This window comes from Mirounga angustirostris, unplaced genomic scaffold (genome assembly GCF_029215605.1).
Source record: "Mirounga angustirostris isolate CCGP_5_RB_7025 unplaced genomic scaffold, mMirAng1.0.hap1 SCAF_14, whole genome shotgun sequence".
NCBI classification, from domain to species: domain Eukaryota; kingdom Metazoa; phylum Chordata; class Mammalia; order Carnivora; family Phocidae; genus Mirounga; species Mirounga angustirostris.
In genome coordinates this window covers 89,603,079-89,623,788 of record NW_026991722.1, presented here as the reverse complement: position 1 = coordinate 89,623,788, position 20,710 = coordinate 89,603,079, and the positions used below count along the sequence as shown (strand labels likewise).

Below are 20,710 nucleotides of genomic sequence, written 5' to 3'. Positions count from 1 at the left end.
TATCCTGGCTTTCCGGGTGGATCAGGCTTTGCCTAGTCCCTCAAACCAGGTCCTAATCTGGCATTGGTTCTTGGTACTGCCCACAGGATTGGCCTGGGTAAGAGGGCCCCAGCGGGCTAGTCTGACTTGGACCCAGGCCTAGAGCCCGTGTGTGTCTTTGCCACATAAGTGTGAGTCTATGTGGAGGGGTTTTAGCTCCCAGGGCATTAGGGTCCTTGGGGGTCACTGGGTCAGCTTGGCCATCAACAGGTTACAAATGGGGAGATCTGCTCTGGGATTGCCAGGGACCCCAGGACCCACCAGGGGTCAGGGCACAGGGCTTAGGAGGTGACTTGGGCACACTCAGCTGAAAGTGGGACGTGACCCTGGATCTCACACTTGTCTAATGCTCTGGGTGCCATCAGATAGACAGGCTTTAAGCTGTCCCAGGCTGAGGTGGAGGCTCACAGAATCACCTCTTTGTCCCACCCCTTTGTCCCAGAAGGCAGAGTGGGTTTCAGGTGGCTTGTCCCTGGAGAGTTCTAGAACCAAAGAACTCAGTCTGGGCAGCCCGGATTTGGGCTCAGTTTGGGTCATTCATAACTAAGGTTGGGGGTGTTCACTGGCACACAGTCCACGTCCTTGTTCTTCCAAATCTGGGCTCCCCTGTCCACCTGTCCACATCAGCACAGCCATTCCTGAGTGCAAGGGTCAAGGCCCCAGACTGCAGAGCCCGAGTGCCCATCCTCATAAAGATGGAAGCCTTTGCCTGGGGAAGGCCCTGCCCACAGTCCCTTGAGGAGTAGAAAGGTGCTGTCAGCTCTCCTATCTGCTGGGAGGATGTGAACCTGTGGGGTCGGGTGGGGGGGCTCTTGGGTGGATGGGGACGGGAGATGAGGAAAGCTCAGGCAGGGACACTCAGTGGCTCATGTCTACCCTCTCCAGATTTTACCTGCCCATACAGAGGAATGACCTTGTAAGTCCTTGAAGTTATTTGAGCAGAAATTCAGGGTTTAAAGTCCTCATCCCCACCCCTGCCAGGCAGGCTGTATGGTCCCATGCTTGTTGCCAAGTTGCTCTAAAGCTGGCTTCTTGGTCCTGTGTAGAAGGGAGAATAAACCCATACATACCCTCTTGGATGTCCCACCTGGCTCCAAGATCCCACAGGGTGGGAAGGGACCAGGCAGGAGGCAGGAGGCAGGAGGGCAGCCCCATCTGCAGCTAGCTGACTGAGTCCAGGGAAGCTGATTCCCCCATCTGTACAAGAGGTGGGAAGGGATGTGCTCCAGTCATTCATGTATTCAACACACGTTCTCGCACGTTCTCGTTATCCCCCCACACTTTACATGAGGGGAAACTTAAGCACAGACAGGTGGAGGGACTTGCCCAAGGTCACAGAGCTGGGCATGGCAAAACCCGAATGCAGAAAGGTTAACTGGGGCCATAGCCTGGGGAGGGCCCCCGGGGGAAGGGACACTTTAGCTGAACCCTGAGGGATGGGGATGATTTTGCAAGATCCCTCGCAATCCCAGCTGTCTGCGTCGGTGGCAGTGAATGTGTGGGCAGGCACGCGAGGCCTGGCCCTGGGCTGGGCCCAGTGGGTGTGTTGGGCAATGGCCGTGGTTTGTCTCACTTTCCCAGGCGGGCCCTGGTGCTGGGGTTCTGGAGCCAAGGGTGCCTCAGATGGGGGTGCCCGGAGCTACCTTCTTGGGGGGGCATTGGTCATGATGCCGATATGGCTGTGAATGTTTCACGGGTGTCCGTGTCCATGTGTCCCAGTGTGTCCTCGTGCCTCTGCAGCTAGATGTGCATCCGATTTCGTCCGAACCTCAGCTGTGTGCCTGGCTCCATTTCTGCATGCGTCCCGTGTATGCGTGGTCCGAGGCATCTGTGCCTGTTTGTGCGCATGTGGACGTGGGTGGTGCTGGTGGCTGTGCATCTGCTCTTGTCTGTGGTGGGGCAGTTTCTGTATGTCCGCATGTGCCAGTGCATGCATCTGCATCTGGTGTTTTCGTGTTCACATGTGTGTCCGTGTGCACCCTCCTGTCCACTTTCCTTCTCTGGACCCACATCCTCCCGGGCCTTCCGGCCTCTCCCTAATCTCAGGAAGCCCAGCTTGCTGCGGTCACCAGGGGACTGCTGGGCTGTGCTGGGTGCTCCCTAACTCCACCCCTCCACCTTCGACCTCCACCCCAGCTGCCTCAGCCTCCCCAGACTCCCTCCTACCTTTCTGTCTACTCCTCCTCTGTCCCTCGTCTTCTGTCTGCAGCCTGAAGCAAGCCTGATCTGGCTTTCTGCCCCTCAGTCTGGGCCCTCCGCCGTGACACAGAGAGATCGACACCTCCCCCTGCCCCTACTACCAGCTTCCCAGCTCCTCCGTCCTCCACGGCCTGGCCTTCCCCACTTCCCAGGGTCCTGATTCAGCCCACAGTTGTCCTCACCTGTGCTTCTTCAGGCTTCCTGCTGGTCTCCCTGTCATCTGGCTGCACAAGTGAATTTTCCTCAGCAAAATCTTACTGTATCCCCTCCCTCCCTGATCATTGGCCTTGGGTAGACCCTTGCTCGGGAGGTCTGCCTTTGAGACCTCCTGGCCGCAACAGCTCTTCCGGCTACTCTGCTCTTGGGCCTTGCCTTAGACTTGCTCTCCCCCAGAGCTGGGACCTTCTTCCTGGGACAGCTGCCAGACCCTGTCCTGAGCTGACATGCCCCGGCCTTTGAAGTTGAGCTGAGCCTTCTCTAAGTCAATGAGCAAGAAAGAGCTCCAGGACAGTCGCTAACCAAGCAGTAACAGGAGGGGCTGTGAGAAGCCTCTGACTCTCTCTGGACCCCTTGTAGCCGACTCGCTGCTTTCCAGCCCCTTGGTTTTCCTGGAGTTGCCCTGTTTTTAAGCTCTGCCTTAAAAAAAAATTTTTTTTTTTTCAATTGAGGTGAAAGTCAAATAATACATAACTGACCATTTTAAAGTGAATAGCTCCCTGGCATTTAGCACATTCACAATGTTGTGCAACCACCACCTGTATAGTTCTAGAACGTTTTCGTCACCCCAAAAGGAAACCCCATATGTAGTCACTCCTCATTCCCCTTCCTACCAGCCCCTGGCCACCGCCAACCTGCATTCTATCTCTGTGGATTTCCCTGTTCTGGACATTTCACGTAGATGGGGTCTATGTGACTTTTGGCTTCTAGCTTGTTTGACTCAGCCTGATGTTTTTGAGGTGCATCCAGGTGGTAGCATGTATCAGTACTTCAATTCTTTTTGTGGCTGAATAACATTCCATTGTATGGACGTACCACTTTTTTTTATTCATTATCTGTTGATGGACATTTGGGTTCCCACCTTTGGCTATTAATGTGGGGGCGCCCAACATTTGTGTGCACTGCCATATTCTGCTTCTCTTCCTTCCTTACATGCTTGCTCTGTGGACAGGGTGACCTGGCCCCAGCTGGCCACGTTCTCCATCACCCATTGAATGTCCACCAGTAGGCCTTTGGACAGAGCAAGCTTTGATGGCCTTTTCTCCCCTTGGAGCTGCAGGATGTTTCTTTCTTTCTTTTTTTTTTTTAAGATTGTATTTATCTGAGAGAGAGAGAGCACAGCTGGGGTGTGGGGGCAGAGGGAGAGGGAGAGGGAGAAGCAGGCTCCCTGCTGAGCAGGGAAGCCTGGTGAGGGGCTCGATCCCAGGACCCTGAGATCGTGACATAAGCCAAAGGCAGACGCTTAACCGACTGAGCCACCCAGGTGCCCCTGTTTCTTTTTTTTTTTTTTTAAAGGTTTTATTTATTTGACAGAGAGAGACACAGTGAGAGAGGAAACACAAGCAGGGGGAATGGGAGAGGGAGAAGCAGGCCTCCTGCTGAGCAGGGAGCCCAACACGGGCCTCAATCCCAGGACCCTGGGATCATGACCCAAGCAGAGGGCAGACGCTTAACGACTGAGCCACCCAGGCGCCCCGTGTTTCTTTTTTTCTTATCAAGATAAACACCCAGAGTTTCCTTGGCATCTTCCCAAGAAAAAGAAGGGGAAGAAGGCAGGTCTTTCACAGCACCTGTCCCAGGTCATTTCTTCCAGGCATCCCTGCTAGTGAGTCCCACCTGTGTGTCCTGGACTTCCCTTTGGGACCAGGGCTATCATTTGTAGACAGCCCCATGGGGACCCTGGCTGGTTCCCTCCATCTTTTCTCCAGTTGCTTTCTCTGTTGAGCAAAGTCTCTGAGCTTTTGCAGCAGTTGGCACCAAGAGAAGGCTCCAAGCCCATCCCACTTCCTCCCTCCATCCCCTCCACCCCTCCTGCTTCCATCCTCATACTGGTGCAGCTCAAAGGACTCCCCACTGCAAGTGCCAGGAAACCAGCTCAACTAGCAGAAAATAGGCTGACATCATTGTCCTATATAGCTGGGACTAGCTGTGGGGTTAGTCCTGGCTTCAGGCAGAGACCAGGGGCTCAGGGAGGTTGCTTGGCCTCTCTGGCTGTGCCGGCCACGTTCTCACCCACTTGATAGGACCGCACCCCACCCCATGGAGCTGGGGAAAGTGACTTTTCCCAGCTCCAGACTGGTGACATCCCAGCTCTGAAGCCTTGGCCGTGTAAGGGAGGCCTGTTTCCTGAGTCTGGCATCAGTCTTGGGGACGGATTCTGATTGGTTCTGCTCAGGATGCAGGTGCAGTGCTAGACTCCAGGGTACTATAAAGGCCAGGCTGGGTTGGGTGCTCCCTCCTATGGCCTGGGGTGAGAAATGAGCAGGCTGACAAACGGTGGGTTTCCAGATCCCTCCACATGCTCGATGTTGGCTTGTGTGTTTATTCACCCTTTAAGACCTGGATATAAAAAGGCATTCACAGCAATTTCACTTACCTAAAAGCCTAGTCTTTCTTGCTGATCCTGGTGCCTGACACATACAGTGAATTACTTAAATATAGGTTGAATGAGGAAAAGCCACCATGCTTTGTCTGTTTTTGCAAAATGCGGGATTGTCCCCTCCAGTGAAGGCTTCTTTCTATGAGGCTGTCAGGTGCTGCTTATGTGGAATTCACTCTGAAGTGAATAAAGGAAGTAGGAGAAATGCCTTGTCTTTTTCTTTTTCAGCTTGTGTTCCAGGAAAGTGTTGAAATCTGCAGTGGGTGAAAGAATATATTTTGAATTCACTTTAAAAAAATATAAAGGAAAAAGTCAGCGTCTTTAAAATCAAAGCTTCCTAAAAAAAGAGATCACGTGCTTTGGTGTATTGTGAGTGATATAATTCTGATTTCCTTGGGGAAAGGTGACCAAGAGAAGGCATGGGAAAGGCTCCAAGAGAGCCCGTTCCTGCCAGCAGCAAGGTGGGCCTGCACTTTCAGGAGCCTGGCTGCAGGTACACTGGATGTGGGAGGCACACATCTGGGTCCTGCAGCCTGGAAGCCACGGCTGACCTTTCCTGGGGCTTCTACAGATGGCCACATCTGTATGGCCGTGCATTCATCCAGTCACTAAGGATTTATTGAGCACCCACTATATTACGTGGCCTGTGCTGTGCTCTGGAGAGGCCATGGGGAGCCACAACTACAGCGGATACCCTCTTGGAATTTGGGGGGGGAGCAAGGACCAGCCTGGGGTGGAGGAAGTTCAGGGAGGGCTCCCCTGAAGAGGTGAAGCTTGGACTGGGTGACAAGTTCATTCAGTAGGAGGAGATTCAGGCATGGGAATAGCAGATGCAAAGGCCATGGGGTGAGAGCTCTGTTTCCCCGAGGGACTAAGGAAGGTCAGAGAAGGGGGTGGGATAGAGAGGTGTGGGTGAGGCTGGGGAGATGGGCAGGGCCTGGTGGCTGTGGTAATGACCTTGGCCTTACTCAATGTCAATGTGAAGCCAGGGAACTGTTTTAAGCAAGAGGGTAGCATCAGGCTGTGTTGTACAAGCCCCCCAGGGGGGCTGCTGTGGCAGTAAAGCCATTTTGTGGGTGGCCCCATTTCCTCCCTCCCTCTCCATTAGACTTCCAGCCACACCTGCTTTTCTCTAAACTAGACCAGGGCGCCTGGGTGGCTCAGTTGGTTAAGCATCTGCCTTGAGCTCCGGTCATGATCCCAGGGTCCTAGGATCGAGCCCCGCATCGGGCTCCCTGCTCAGCAGGGAGTCTGCTTCTCCCTCTCCCTCTGTGATCTCTCTCACTCTCTCTCAAATAAATAAGATCTTAATAAACAAACAAACAAACAAACTAGACCTATGCAGTCTTGCTTGCTCGGCACCTCATGCAGTTCCCTCCACATGGAATTTGTAGCATCTCTTTCCTGCATTTCTGCCAATTAAACTGGCATTTTCTTTCCAGACCTGTAGAAATACCAGCCTCCTCCTCCAATCACTCCCTGGCTGGCCCTTGACCAAGTGGATCTCCATCTTCCCACTGTGAAAGCCATATGTTTTCCAGTTTGCTGAGCCATGTGGGCTGCGTCAGTTCTGGGCAAGCCACTGTGTGTGTGGTGTGCTGGCCAGCTACGTGGGCCGAGGACAGCTGCCTGGGCTCAAACTTGCCTTTGCTCCCTCCCAGCTATGTGACCTCCTGCCAAGTGCCCCATCTCTCAGGCCTCAGTTTCCCCATCTACAGGATGGAGACAATGATCTCTGTGAGGATGGTTGGGAGGATTCACAGAGCTAGCCTTTAGTAAATGCTCAGAACTGGTCTCGGCACACAGAAGAGCTCCAGAAACATGTCTGATTATTTAGCAGTGGGCAAACAACATATGTCTGGGGCACCTGAACATTTTTGGCAAGAATATGATGTTTCAAAATAGGCATTATATGTTGTCATCATGAGAAAAGTCAGGACTCCATTGGGCTTCCTGATCCTTGTTTAATGGTTAAGGTTGTTTTTATTTACAGTGACCTCTCAGTGCTTAGAGCCACTAAGGGACCCCATGGGGCTCTGTAGGGTTCTAGGCCCTCTGTGTTCATCTCTCATGTCCCCTCATCTCACACAGAGGAATCTGGGCTCAGAAAGGGTGGTGAGGGGGGACGGTTGTTCTAGGCCAATCAGAGAGAGGATAGCAGGGCAGCACTCGTATCTCCTGGTCTTCCCACCTCAGAGTGGATGCAACCCCCTCAACCCCTCTGCCGTCGAAGACAGTAAGAGAACAGAAGGTAGCTCCTTCTCTCCCTCTCTGTTGCAGTTCCCTGAATAGGTGTTCAGGCCTCTGGAAGGCGGCTCAATTACCCAATTTGGGGGAGCCACTGGGCACACGGGGGACATGGCTTCCCACACTATGGACACACCAGGTCCCAGAGGAACTCTGTAGCAGGTCTCAGCCAAAGGATCCTCCAGCCTAGGGTGACCTCACTGACCTCATGGGGAGGGCCCTGGTAGATCCTTGCTCACCCCAGGGTTTATGTAACATCATCTTTCCCAATCGTTCTCAAACCCAGGCTATGACATAAGCAAATGTGCGCCTTTGTCTGTCCCGGTGACTGGCTGGCTGGCGGGTATTTCTGGAGGACTAGCTGTGGGCCAGGCATTTGCATGCATTATTCACCGAACTACACTCACCGTCCTCTTGAGGTAGCATTTGCCGCTGCATTTTTAAAAATAGAGATACAAAATATATATTATCAAATTTCTTTTTTTTTTTAAAGATTTTATTTATTTATTTGAGAGAGAGAGAATGAGAGACAGAGAGCATGAGAGGGAGGAGGGTCAGAGGGAGAAGCAGACTCCCTGCCGAGCAGGGAGCCAGATGCGGGACTCGATCCTGCGACTCCAGGATCATGACCTGAGCTGAAGGCAGTTGCTTAACCAACTGAGCCACCCAGGCGCCCCTATATTATCAAATTTCTCATTTTAAGTGAATTCAGTCGGTTTTAGTATATTCAGAAGATTGTGTAACCATCCCCACTATTTAATTCAAAAACACTTTCATCACCCCAAAAGAAACCCCATCCCCATTAGCTATTACTCCCTGTCCTGAGACCCCTCCAGCCCTAGCAAACACTCGTCTGCTTTCTGTCTCTATGAATTTACCTATTCTGGACATTTCATACAAATGGAATCATGCAACACGTGGCCTTTTGTGACTGGTTTCTTTCGCTTAGCATCATGTCTTTGAGGTTCATCCACATTGTAGCATGTATCAGGACCTCATTCCTTTCTGGGGCTGAATAAGATGCCATTGTATGGATAGACCACATTTTTAAAATCCATTTTCTGTTGATGGACATTTGGGTTGCTTCCGCTTTTTGGCTATTGTGAATAAATGCTGCTGTAAATATTTGTGTGCAAGTTCTTGTGTGAACATATGTTTTCAATTCTCTGGGGTGTACATGTTGGCATGGAATAGCCGCAGGTATGGCATCTCTATGTTTAAGCGTTGGGGGGCCTGCCAGACTGTCTTCAAAGTGGCTGCACCATCTTGCATTCCCACCAGCAGTGTGTGAGAGTTCTGATTCTCCCCTGTCCTCACCAGCACTTCTTATTGTCTGTCTTCAATGACAGCCACCCCAGGGGGTATGAAGAGGTACCTCATTGTGGTTTTGAGTTTGCGTTTTCCTGATGGCTAACGATGTTGAGCAGCTTTTTATGTATTTATTAGGCATTTGTCTGTTTTGAAGAAATATCTATTTGTTTCTCCTTTGCCCATTTTTATTTTCATTATGTTTTTAAAGATTTATTTATTTATTTTTGAGAGAGAAAGAGAGCACACCACGAGAGAGAGCGAAGGGGGGTGTGGAGGGGCAGAGGGAGAGGGAGGGAGAAACATAAGGGGACTCCGAGCTGAGCACGGAGCCCGACATGGGGCTCGGTCTCAGGATTCTGAGATCATGACCTGAGCCAAAACCAAAAGTTGGAAAAGCTTAACCGACTGCACCACCCAGGTGCCCCTGTTTTGTTTTGTTTTTTTTAAGATTTATTTATTTATTTGAGAGAGAGAGAGCGCATGTGTGAGGCGGGGTGCAGGGCAGAGGGAGAGAGAGAACCTCCAGCAGACGCCCCGCTGAGCACGGAGCTCGATCTCACTACCCCGAGATCACAACCTGAGCCGAAACTGAGAGCTGGATGCCCAACCGACTGAGCCACCCAGCTGCCCCCTCCTTTGCCCATTTTAAATTTGGGTTGTTTGTCTCTTGATTGTTAAATTGTGCCACTGCAGTCCACAGGGGAAACTGAGGCTGAGAAAAGGGATGCGATTGGCCAAGAACACTAGGCTCATAAGCAGATTAAGACTGGTAACTGGGTTGGTGTCTACCTCCCACCTTAGCAGGTCAAGGGTCACTCACTGTCTCTCTTCCCAGATGAGTGGCCTCCTTCCTCCAATTCTGACCCACTCCCAGGCCACCCCAGGTCCTGTTCTTGCATTTAAAGCAGTAGAGCCCCACAGGCGGAGGGTGGGCCAGAAAGACAGGGGAACAGTAGTTCTGAGGAACCAAGCCAGTCCTCTTTCCCCCTCCGAATCACGTGGACCCAGCTGACGTGGCCCCGGGAAGAGGGGACAGCCCGGGCCTGTGGTCGGGGAGCCTATTTATACTGGCTGGGCCGTGTTGCAAGCCCTTCCTGCTGGCGAGAGGGACGTCACTGGGCGCTGACCTCACCAGAAACGCTGACGCATCTTCCCCTCATGCTTTGCTCGGTTGGCCAGACGGGTCTCCTCACCTTGGGGCCACTCCCTGTCCTCGGGCACATCACTGTCCCCTCCCACCGAGCTCTGGACACTCCCCCATGGTCCTCACTCCCTGCTGCCCTCCAAGCATGCCCTCCTCTTGCAAGCCGTTATGGGTGGAATTTTATCCCTTAAATTCTTGTGTTGAAGACCTACCCCCACAGTACCTCAGAATGTGGCTGCATTTGGAGATAGGGTCCCCCTCAAAGAGGTGAGGTACAATGAGGCCTAATCCAATATGACTGGTGTCCTTCTAAGAAGAGGAGATTAGGACAGACACACAGACAGGGGGACAACCATGTGAGGAGACAGCAAGAAGGCAGCCATCTACGAGCCAAGGAGAGAGGCTGCAGGATGATATCGGCCCTGCGGACCCTTTGGTCTCAGACTTCTAGCTCCAGAATGGTGGGAACATACATTTCTGTCGTTTCAGTCCTCCTGTCTGTGCTATGTTGTTACGGCAGCACGAGTAGATGAATATATAAGTCCTCTTTGCCGTTGGTGGCCCTTGGCCCTGGGGCCTGCACACCGCCCTCCGAATGTGGTCTTTCAGACTCGACAGCCCGGGTTTGGACGCCCCCTCGTCTTAACTGTTCCCACCCAGGGCGATGCAGGGGAAAGCAAAGGCATGTAGCTTCCCCCCAAGTGTGGAGGGTGGTCCGCAGTAGCTGAGAGGGGCAAGAAGCTCTCCTGCCAGTCGTAGCTCTCCAGCCCAGAGCCTGGCCCTGAGCTTCTCAGTTGCCTCATGAAAGGGAGCCAAAGCATCCCTGCCCGGGAGCTCTCCCTTTCAGCGCTGTTGCATGATGAGATCAGGGCTGTGAAATGAAGAAGGATCCCAGCTTGGCATGGGCCCCAGAAAATGGTCTTGCGGGGGTGGGCACAGGGATGAGGAATTGAGCAGAAGCGACGTTCTCAGGAGGAGAATCCAGAACTGGCCCTCGGGGGTGGCAAAGGCGGGTGTGGTGAGCTCCATGCTGAGGTGCCAGGGAGTGGGTGGGAGGCGAGGAACAGCCTCCTGGGCATGGGGGGGGGGGTCTGGCTTTGCCCACTACGGGATCCTTGGGAGTGGCTGGCTCAGAGTAGGGCCAAATAAAAGTTCATTGAACAAATAAATGAGTAATGGTGAACGTGTCTGCAGAGGAGAGAGCAGGTGGGAACAGCCCTGGTGGTCAGGATGGGTGTCGGGGACAGGGATGGATAGGAGGGTGTCTGACCCTCCCTCAGCTCTCCTGTCTAGGCTCCACAGGCCCAATGCTTTCCCCAGCTGGAAGCTTCCAGGGGTCTCACCCTGGTTCCCCGGGCTCCTGAGGCTCTCCTCCCCACTGGACTCCTGAGGCTGGCCAAGGACCCTCTTCCAGGCCTGGTAGATATGCCGGGGCGGCCTCTCCGCCTCCCTGTCTGCCCTAGCCCAGGCCTCACTTTACCCGAAGCAGAGTAACAGGTTGACTAGAGAGGCGTGGTCTCCAGAGCTCCTTCACTCTGACGTCCAGAGGTCTGCGAGGAGCAGAGGACCAACCACAATCACTATCTTTCAGAGAAAGTGAAACCTGGTCCCCAACCGTCACCACGGTGACTCCCCCACCCTGGCTTCCCCTCTGAGCTCACAGCTTCCCCATCTCCTCTGCCCCCCACACTACCCCTCAACAGCTAGTACTTGGAATTAGACTTTCGTCTTTCTTTTTTCCTTCAAAGGACTTTTGCCTTTTATGTTCATGACAGTGGCAGCACTAAGAGCCTGGCCCAGGAAATGCTTTTCGAATCCTCATTTTACAGGTGGGGCCGCTGAGGCCCAGAGACGTTAAGTGACTTTCCTCTGGTCACACAGCATGTCAGCAGGCTTGAACCCTAATTTCCTGTGTCTCTTGTTTCCCCCCAGAGGACCCTGTCTGTAAAGAAAGGGCCTGGCTGCAGGCTATGGGCCTGGGATAAGGAAGACTGATTGCTGGGGGGCGGGGGGCATGATGGGAGAAAGGAGATGGCTGGGAGCCCCAATGGGGGATGCAGGTCCTGGGGCCAGAACCACAATCTCGGGGCTGCCAGCCTGGGTCTGGCTCTGTGCCCAGAGCCCGGTGGTTTCCGCTCACAGATGTCCCAACAGCCCTGGCAGGAGGGCAGGAAGGGCACTCAAGAAGGAAGATGTCTCGCTCCCCTCAGCCCCAAACCACAGTGGCTTGTGAGGCCGATGGCTCCTGGGCCAAGCCTGGCCTGCGGGCCCTCCAAGGACCCAGTTGGCACACTCTCCCCTCTATCCTGGGCACGGCTCCCTGCAGATGGCGTGGACCCCCTTGCTCCCTGCTCACCCCAGGAAGGCTGAGGCTGCGGTTTGCATCATCCTTGGGCGTGGGGCTGACCTCGAAGAACGAATTCGAAGAAAACAGGAGGAGGAGCAGTTTGCCACCGCACCCAGCGCCCATTGGCCGCCCGTGGAAACTTTGGTTTTTGGGGTCATGTTCCCAGAAGGCCTGCCCTTCCCCCCCCCTCCCCACCCACCTCACGAGGTGTTGGCCAATCGCCCTGGCGGGCATAAAGTGGCTGCCAGCCCGCAGGGCTCCCAGCCAGGAGGTGTCACCCCCAGCAGGCGCCGGCCGGAGCTTGGGCACCCAGCATGCGGGCACAGCTTATGCAGAGGACGCTGCCCAGTAAGTACTTCCTTCCTCTCCACCAGCACCCGCTTGCTGTGCCCACGGGCACCAGCGGGGAGCAGGGGCACCTTCTGTCCTTCGGGAGCTGGGAAGGCCAGGCACCAAAAGGATGCTGAGAAGGGGAGAGAGCCGGGAGGTCAGCAAAGAAAGTGGTCCACTGAGAACACAGCATCTTCACGGGGTAGAGAAGGAGTATCCCTGGAAGGCTTCTAAGGGGAGGTGATATAGAGGCGACTGCGAGAGCAAGAGAATAAGGAAAGGGGATAGATTGAGGGAGAAGCCAGGCAAGCAGGAGGGAGGTGGGTGCCGTGCTGGGCAGAGGAGGAAGCTGCAGAAGCTGAGCAGGAAAGCAGTGTGATGTCTGGAGGGGCGGTGAGGCCTCCTTCTTGCTCTGATTCACAGAGTCTGGGATGGAGAGACGCAGTCCGCCAGGCCCGGGGACCCTGGAGCCCACATAATCACACAGCACGCATAGCCACACCCACAGGGTGACATGTACACAGAGCCACGTGATGTCATTCAGAGCCCTCAATCTCACCAACCTGGGAACCCCCACATGCAGCCTGGGCCCCCAGGGTGGGCTGGGCACAGCGATTGTGTGCAGCCAGTTCGTTCCTCTGCCTCACTCAGACCTGGACACACACCCATGAAGACACCCTAGTCCCACGTGCACACAGCGCTCACATGGAACCCCACCCCCACCCCGCCCAACCCGGCTGCAGATACCTGGGGAGGTAGCGAGGAGTGCCCTGTGGTCTCAGTGCCTGGGTGGCCAGCCCCTCAGCCGTCCCCAGCAGCGTCTTCCCCAAGGGGCTGAACGGTTCTTAGGAAGGGAACATGGTGTCACCGCCTTCCGGGCCATTGCGCCACAGGCCCCTTCCGACCACATGGCTGCCGGTGCCTGGGGGGTGGGTGTGGGGAGGCTGCCAAGCAGTAACTATGCCCCCCCAACCCCAAACAGCCTGGCTCATAGCATCCCTGGTGGGCATGATAGAAGTGGCCACTAATGGAGAGAAGAGGAAGGTGCACGAGGTCGAGGACAGTGCTGGCCAGTGCTGGCAGCCGCTCTGGCTTGTGCAGGCATGGCTCCGGGCACCAGGCTGCTCCCAGGCTGAGCCCACCTGCACAGAATGCCAGGGTCTGTGACAGGGGAGCCCAGGGTCTTGGCCCAGAGGTCTTGCAGAGAGCAGCCCCACCTGGGCTGCCCTGCATCAGATCCTGAGGTTGGCAAGATTGGCAGGCACAGGAACTCCTCTCAAGGGCCTGCTTGGTGAAGCCCAGCCACTATTCTGGATGCTGGGCAGTGACTCACTGGGGAGGTGGTGGTGGCCCCAGCAGGTGCTACAGCGCATACACAGGGCCCAGCCCCACCCTCGACAGCACGAAGCCTGAGACGATGGGCTATGCCCTCTGAGGCCCTTGGGGGTGGCCTCCCTGACCTCCCCAAGTCAGGTGACACCCCCTCCCTTCTCCGCCCCAGGTCTGGTCCTCGGACTCCTGTTCCTGAGCACGCCGGCCATGGGCAGCTGTTTGGACAAGTACCAAGAGCTGCTTGGGCAGCTCCAGAAGCAGGCGGACATCATGCAGCGCACCAGCCTGCTCCTGGACCCCTATGTGAGTGCCTGGCCCCTGGTGGCATCTGAGGCTCAGACAACTAGGTTAGGGCAGGAGTGAGCCCAGAGAGGATGAGGCCCAACTCCCATTCACGCAACTCCTACTCCATATGGGGCCGGTGGGGAAACCAAGTCCCTGTGTTATTCCAGGGCCACAGTGAGCTTTCCAGGCCTAACTCTGAAACACTAAGGAGACGACAGAACTTTCCCAGCTTGTCTCAACCCTCAGGTGTAGTGTAGAGACACAGCAGTGACCAAAACAGAGACCTGCCCTCCTGAAGCCCACGGTTACACTCCCCGCACCACAGTCACCACCTGGGCAGTCACCCCAACCAGCGCCCCAGCATCCTTCTGTCCCCTGACACTGGGGAGTCCTCACCCCTCTCTGGCCTCAGTTTCTTGATCTGTACAACGGGAGGATTGGATGGGGTGCACGAGGTCCAGCATTTCAAGGCAGACCAGAGCAGACTTGTCTGTGTGTGTGTGTGTGTGCACGCATGCACAGTGGGGGCTCTAGCCTCACCCCCTGATTCTCCTTTCCCTCCAGATCCAAAGCCAAGGTCTGGACAAGGATGGACTGAAGGAGCACTGTCGGGAGCGCCCCGGGGCCTTCCCCAGCAAGGATGCCCTGCAGGGGCTCGGCAGGTGGGAATTCCTGCGGACCCTCGACACCACGCTGGGCCACGTTCTGCACAGACTGACTGCCTTGCGGCGGGACATCCCCAGAGCCCAGGACTTGGAGATGCTGAATAGGGCGAAGCAGAACATTCGCGGGTTCAAGAACAACATCCACTGCATGGCCCAGCTGCTTCCAGGCTCCTCGGAGACAACGGAGCCCACTCCGACAGGCCCGGGGACGTCTCCGTCGCCCACCCCCACCTCAGACACCTTTCAGCGCCGGCTAGAGGGCTGCAGGTTCCTGCATGGCTATCACCGCTTCATGCACTCCGTGGGGCAGGTCTTCCGAGAGTGGGGGGAGAGCCCAAGTCGGAGCCGGAGACACAGCCCCCACCAGGGCCTGCGGAAGGGGACCAGCAGGATGCAACTCTCCAGGAAGAACAAGAGACTCCTGCCCAGGGGGCAGCTGCCCCGGTAGCCTTAGGGGCAGCCCTGGCAGATAAAGGATCCACAGGTACTGTGTAGGATGGCATCTCCCCTGGGGCCTCCAAACCCCGCTCCCCTCTGTTCCCCACCTCTCAGAAGTGCACTTTAAGGGGTGGGAGCCAGGCAGGCCGCTCTACCTCCTCTGGGCTGGGACAGTAGGGTCAGGCCATTGAGCCCCCAGCCCTGAGTTCCCCAGTCTCGGTGGGGTGGCCGGCTCAGGCCACGCGGGGCCAACTTTCCATTGATTCAGGGGTCTGATGACACAGGTTGACTCATGGCCAGACTGACTGCCCCCCCCTGCTCTGCTCCCCAGAGGCCTGCCGGCCCTTCCCTCTCATGACTTGCGGGGCTGTTGCCCCCAGACTTCCTCCTTTCCATGGTGGCTTGGTTCCGAGGGGGAGGTCAGGGCCTGAGCAGGCCTCCTATGCCTCATTGCCAGTCTCAGGCCAGACACCTGGACATCTGGGTGACCTCACTTTAGGCAGCTGTGACAGGGGCAGAGTGTCCTAGAAGGAGCACTGATCTGGGTGGGTGGGGGGACGCTAAGAACAGGGCTCAGGTCCCAGCTCAACCCCTAACTCACTGTGTGGCCTCAGACAGGCCACTTTACCTCTCTGGACCTCAGTTTTCTCTTTGTGATTCAAGGGGGTTGGTGTAAAGCCCTCTCTGCTTGCCAGTCGCTGGGATTTGGTGACATAGAGTGGCTATCGGAATGCAGTGCAAACGGACATGGCCAGAAGACTTGAGTTCTCTATAGACCTATTGCCTGGAAGCGCTCAGTCGTGGGTCCCGGCTGCTGGCTGCTCCCCCTGGTGGTGCATCATGAAATATCCTCACGCTGAAACAATGGTTGGGGGGCGGGCAGAAGCGGCTGGGCCAATTCTTTGGGGGGATATGACTAATTTATCGATTTTTATCAGTTTTTATCTGTTTCCTATTTATAAGGCTTATTTATGATGTGTATTTAATGTTAATATTGTGCCAACATATATTTAAAACTTGCCTGGTTTCTAAAGCCCCTGTGTCTCTCTGTTACCTTGTTGGAAAAGATTTGGGGAGACTGGCCTCTTGAAGAGATGGAGGCTCCGACTTGGTGGGGTGTCTCAAACACAGACAGGGCATTTATCTCATCTGAACGTGACTCCTTGAGATGCTAGGGGCTAGGGGTGTCGGGGTTTAGGAGCAATAAGGGAGGGAGGAAGGCTGGAGCTGTGGTCCCCTGTGGGTGTGTGCCTGGGAGTCTGTATGCTGATGTGGGTTCCATGAAATAGACAAGATACTAACAGACCCTGCTTCAGAGGTGGCCTGTGACCTGCTCTGTCCTTGAACCTGCTTCCTGGGGGGCCCTAGGGAGTAGGAATTCCACCTGGCCACCAGAAAACTGGGCTCCCTCCTGATGCTCAGAAGCTCCACCTTTTCTTTAATTTTGAAATTTCTTAATGCGTGAAAAGAACATCCCCGAAACAGAACAGGTATTAACAGTGAAGCACTATATAAAGGAGCCCCCTCCCCACTTAGTAAATAGGGATATAGTATAAACAGATGTGAAAGAAGGTGAACCCTTGAGGATTAAATGCAAACCCTAAAGTTGTACACAACATGACGTTGTATATATGTCGACGAAGGCTAAGGCAGCAGCTACGAAGGAAGAGCTAACAGAAGTGGATGAACTTGACCTGGATCCGTCCCTGGCCACCCCACCTCCTGGGACTGAGGGCCAAGATGGGAACAGGACTTAACATCAGGGGTGGAGGAGAGCCTCATGTGGGACTCTCTGTAATAGATAAGATCCACTTTGCAGATGAGAAGACTGAGTCTTAGGGAGACTGAGTGACCTGCCCACGTCCTCAGAACAAATTTACAGGGATGGTGGGCATGTGTTGAATTCAGGTCCTTCAGATGCCAGGGCAGGAGCATCTTCTGTTACCCTTCAGCCTCTGTAACTTGGCCAACAATGTCATTGAGTCCCTGAGGGCACAGAGTTCCCAGGCTAGTGGGCAGACAGGCAACAGACACGCAGAAGAACCAACAGGACATTGCAGCATGAGCTCGGCAAAAACTGACGCAGGGTGATGTAACAGTGAGAGACCCAAGCAACAGGGGTGGTCAGGGTGGCATCTGGAAGAGGCATCTCTGAAACTGGAATGATGCACAGGAGAAGGGGCGGGGCCTGCAGGTGGTGGGAACGGCTAGGGCAAAGTCTCCAAGCATTCAAGGATCAGCATATAGTGAGTGGGGGGCATCGCTGATTTATCAAAAAGGCCCAGACAAGGAAAGTGTCTTACTCAAGATCACAGATGGAACTCCAGTGCAGAACTCCAGGCCCTGACTCGCAACCAGCAGTTTTCCCGGGCAGTGCCCAGTATGTTCCAGGTGATTTACCAAGTACCTAGTAAGAGCTTCCCACTGTCCCCCACTGGGCTCTCCGCTGCTCTCAAGGCTCCGGCCACACAGGCCACCTTTTGGCCCCCGATATGCCCAGGGCTCCCTCCTACCATGAGGCCTCTGCCTCTGCTGTTCCCTCTCTCTGCAACCCTGTTCCCTGTCATTTTGATCAGTGCATCCTCGGCTATTCTTCCCTATCACCCACGGTCTGGGTCCAGCAACTTGGTTATCTGGAAACTGTCTTATTGGCAGGCCCTCCCCCGCTGTGATGTTTTACCATCTGCCTCCCCTCGCTGGCCTGGAACCTGCCAAAATGGAGATGTCACCTGCTTCCCTCTGCTCCATCCCAGCACCCAGGAGGCGTTCATCGAGGAGCAGGGCAGGTGGGGCCCTGGGGGGAGTCAAAAAGCTGAGCAGCATGGGGGTGGGGGGCTTTCCTGAGGCTGAGCTGCTGGGAAGCTGTGGGTGGGAGGTAGCAGACGCTGAAAGCCAGGCACGCTCAGGTTCTCAGAGTGGAAGGGGAGCTGGGGCTGTGGCAGGGCGTGCGGTTGCCCACGGAGTGAGCAGACGTTGGTCTGTGGAGGAAGAACTGGGAAGCCCGGGGTGGCTGCCCCCCCACCCCTGCCTGGGCCCCTTGCCAGCCCCCTACTCTGTGGATAAGCCCCAGGAGAGGTGTCTGGCTTTGAGCTGGAGCAGCACCCACCACCCACCTACCCACATAGGAAGCAGATCAGGGAGCTCCAGAATCTGGAGAGGGAGTCTCAGGGGTCCCACCTCCGAGGACTTGTCACCTCCACGCTGTGCCCTGAGAGACCATGGCTGCAGGTGCCCCTGAACTACCAGCTCCAGCCCGGCGCTCTCTCAAGCCTACAGACCCAATTGCTAGGAACTGGGAGCTGGGAGCCCTGTGGATACCTCAAGGACAAGGTCACCCCCACCCCACACCTGATTCCTGCTTCCTATTTGCCCCCACAGAAGTTCCAGAACCCCAGTCCTCACCTTCTTTCTCAGCCTCTCCTTTCCCCATTGATCACAATGTCCCGTGGTTTCTCCCACATCCTGCCTCAGGCACATGCCTCCCTCTCTCCCGACAGACAGCTCGGTCCTGGCTCCCTGGACATGGCCAAAAATCTCACTGCTGCCGTATCTTCTGCTCACAAGCCTTCAGGGACTCCCTCCTGTCCTCCTGCTGTGCACCAGTTGCAAAGCCCTCATCGTATGTGACATGCCAGGCCCCTGCTCTCATGTCTGTGTCCGATCCATGCTCTGCTGCCCCCCCAGCCCATCCAGGCCTCCTGACCTCCCCGAAGCCTGCGTTTTCCCACCCCCAGCCTGCTACCCTCCCACCCTGAGCCTTAGTTCAAATGTCCCCTCCTCTTCGACCCCCCCATCCAGAGGGGCTTAGGTGCCTGCCTGCAGGGCATCATTTCTGGAGTCAGCATCTAGAATCAGAATAAGCTTTCTCTGATCACCCCGGTGAGACTGGGGTTCCCACAACCATCTGCGGTGACAGGTGGTGGGGCGGGGCTCAAACATTGTTTTTGTGACCCAGAGGCAGCGTTTTCCCTGGAATGGTGGTACCCTGTGAATGGGCAGGTAGTGGATGCTTCCTCCCTGGTGGTTGTGTGAAGGGACGAAGCGGCCCCGTGCCCCAGCTGAGCTGGCACAGACTGAGGAAGATAAAAGGGTCCTGGCCTTGCTGCAAACATCAACTCAAAGCCAGGTTTTCGTTTTCTTTTTCCAGTTTTTCAAGGTGACAGTCAGCCCCTCAGTCAACTGCATTTAACACACAAGGATGGAAAGTTCCCCAGGACAGGGGGCCCAGAGGGCAGGGAAACTGCTGGGAAAAGGCAGGGTTGGGGTGCCCAGCACTATCTACCCGCCAAACAAACTCAGGGTTTGCAAACAGCAGAGTTGGGTCTTTGGCCTCCATGACCTTCACTGTCCACCACTATCAATGTGATTCTTTTCCCCCTTTCTCAAGGGATGAGAAAAATACTTGAGAGTCAAGCAAAATGAGTTCAAACCCCAGCCACCCTGCCCTTAAACCTGTGTGACCTCCAAAGCCGAGCCTCAGCTTTCCCCTCTGTCCAATGGGCTAACTTGGCTCGTCTCCCTGGCTGTAAGATTTCCCAGGAGAAAACAGACAGACAGACAGACAGACAGACACACACACACACACACACACACACACACACACAGCGCTATTTCAGCGTTATCATAAGCTGTCGCTGAGCAGGTGTACAAGCAACGTTCTCTTTATTTTCTCTCTCTCCTTTTCTCTTCCTTATTGGTTTTCTTCACAGCTTCTCTCTCTTTGTCCCTGTCCCCCTGCGCTCCTCCCCTCCACACCAGGCCTGGGACCCAGGGTGCACAAAGAACCCCTTTTCCATGCTGAGGCAATGCTCATAGTCCACCGTCAGCGTCAGCGCTGGGGAGGCCTTCCGCTTGGCCAGCCCCACTCCCTGCTTCCTGGGGCCGCCCCAAGGGCTGGGCTCTGCTCCCTGGCGCGGGGAGGGGCGAAGGTCTCCCAGGGAGGTGGGTTGGGCAGGTGGGGCCCTGGAGCCTGTGGAGGAGGGCCAACCAGATGGGCCGGGTAGCTCCAGGGTTCTGAGGCGGGTGCCAGGGCAGCGCGGGGTGGCTTGGGGGGCCACTCTGTCGGGGGGCGGGGCGGCTGCGGCCCTGTGACTCTCCTGGGTACGAGGACAAGGGGCATGGCCCTGGTGCACACGGCTTGTGGCAGGTCTGAGTCAAAACACCTAAGGCCGACCCCGGCCGGTCATGCGGAGGGCTGCTCAGTCATCGCCTTATGCTGGCCTGGGTCACCCAGGCAGGCTGGGTGCGGCCCAGTCAGTTGTGACTCAGGTCCCAGCGGCCTTGCCACGCAGCGCTGGGTAGGGGTGCTGGGCACAGGGTCGCCCCCTCCCCACCCCAGCCCCACTTTACTCCTCGGCCACCCCGAAGACCCTGCCCCACCTGTCAGGTGCAGTCTGGCCAGGAGCCTGCGGTTCTCTGCCCCTGTTGCACCCAGACCTTCAGCCAGGGGGTGGGGTGGAAGTGGGGGGAGCCTCAGGGCCACCCGGCACTTGAAGGGAAGTCAAGTGGGGGGCAGTGTGAGGAGCTGTCTCCAGAGAAGATTCAGCAGGGAAGGGAAGCAGAGGGGGCCTGGCCCTGAAGTCGATGGTATCCCACTGAAGATCTGGAAAACACCTGAGAGACTCCCGGGGGTCCTGCGCGGGCACAGACCACGGTAGGCCTCCCTGATGGGGCAGGGCTGGGGGGTAGCTGCCAGCCCCTGAATTTATCCTCAGCATGAGCAAATCCTCCAGTGTCTGGGGGAGGGGAGTACCTGGTGGCCCACAAGCCTTGGTCTT

General features: G+C 55.7%; 2 protein-coding genes across 3 annotated transcripts in view; both read left to right on the top strand.

The window, feature by feature from the left end:
- The first annotated feature begins 8,337 nt into the window (after positions 1-8,337).
- Positions 8,338-14,943, top strand: OSM (oncostatin M). Of its 2 annotated transcripts, XM_045887334.3 has the most exons (3): positions 8,338-12,231; positions 13,715-13,848; positions 14,395-14,943. In XM_045887334.3, the coding sequence occupies exons 1-3, from the start codon at positions 12,198-12,200 to the stop codon at positions 14,941-14,943; spliced, it is 717 nt and encodes a 238-aa protein (XP_045743290.1). In that variant the 5' UTR covers positions 8,338-12,197. The 2 variants fall into 2 exon arrangements, with proteins under 2 accessions (XP_045743290.1, XP_064434741.1); XM_064578671.1 differs by lacking the exon at positions 13,715-13,848.
- The window catches only part of LIF (LIF interleukin 6 family cytokine), a 22,750-nt gene continuing 16,888 nt past the window's right edge, over positions 14,849-20,710 (top strand). The window contains exon 1 of the mRNA XM_064578672.1: positions 14,849-14,979. The gene's annotated coding sequence lies outside the window, so the exon portion shown is untranslated. The remainder of the gene's footprint in view (positions 14,980-20,710) is intronic.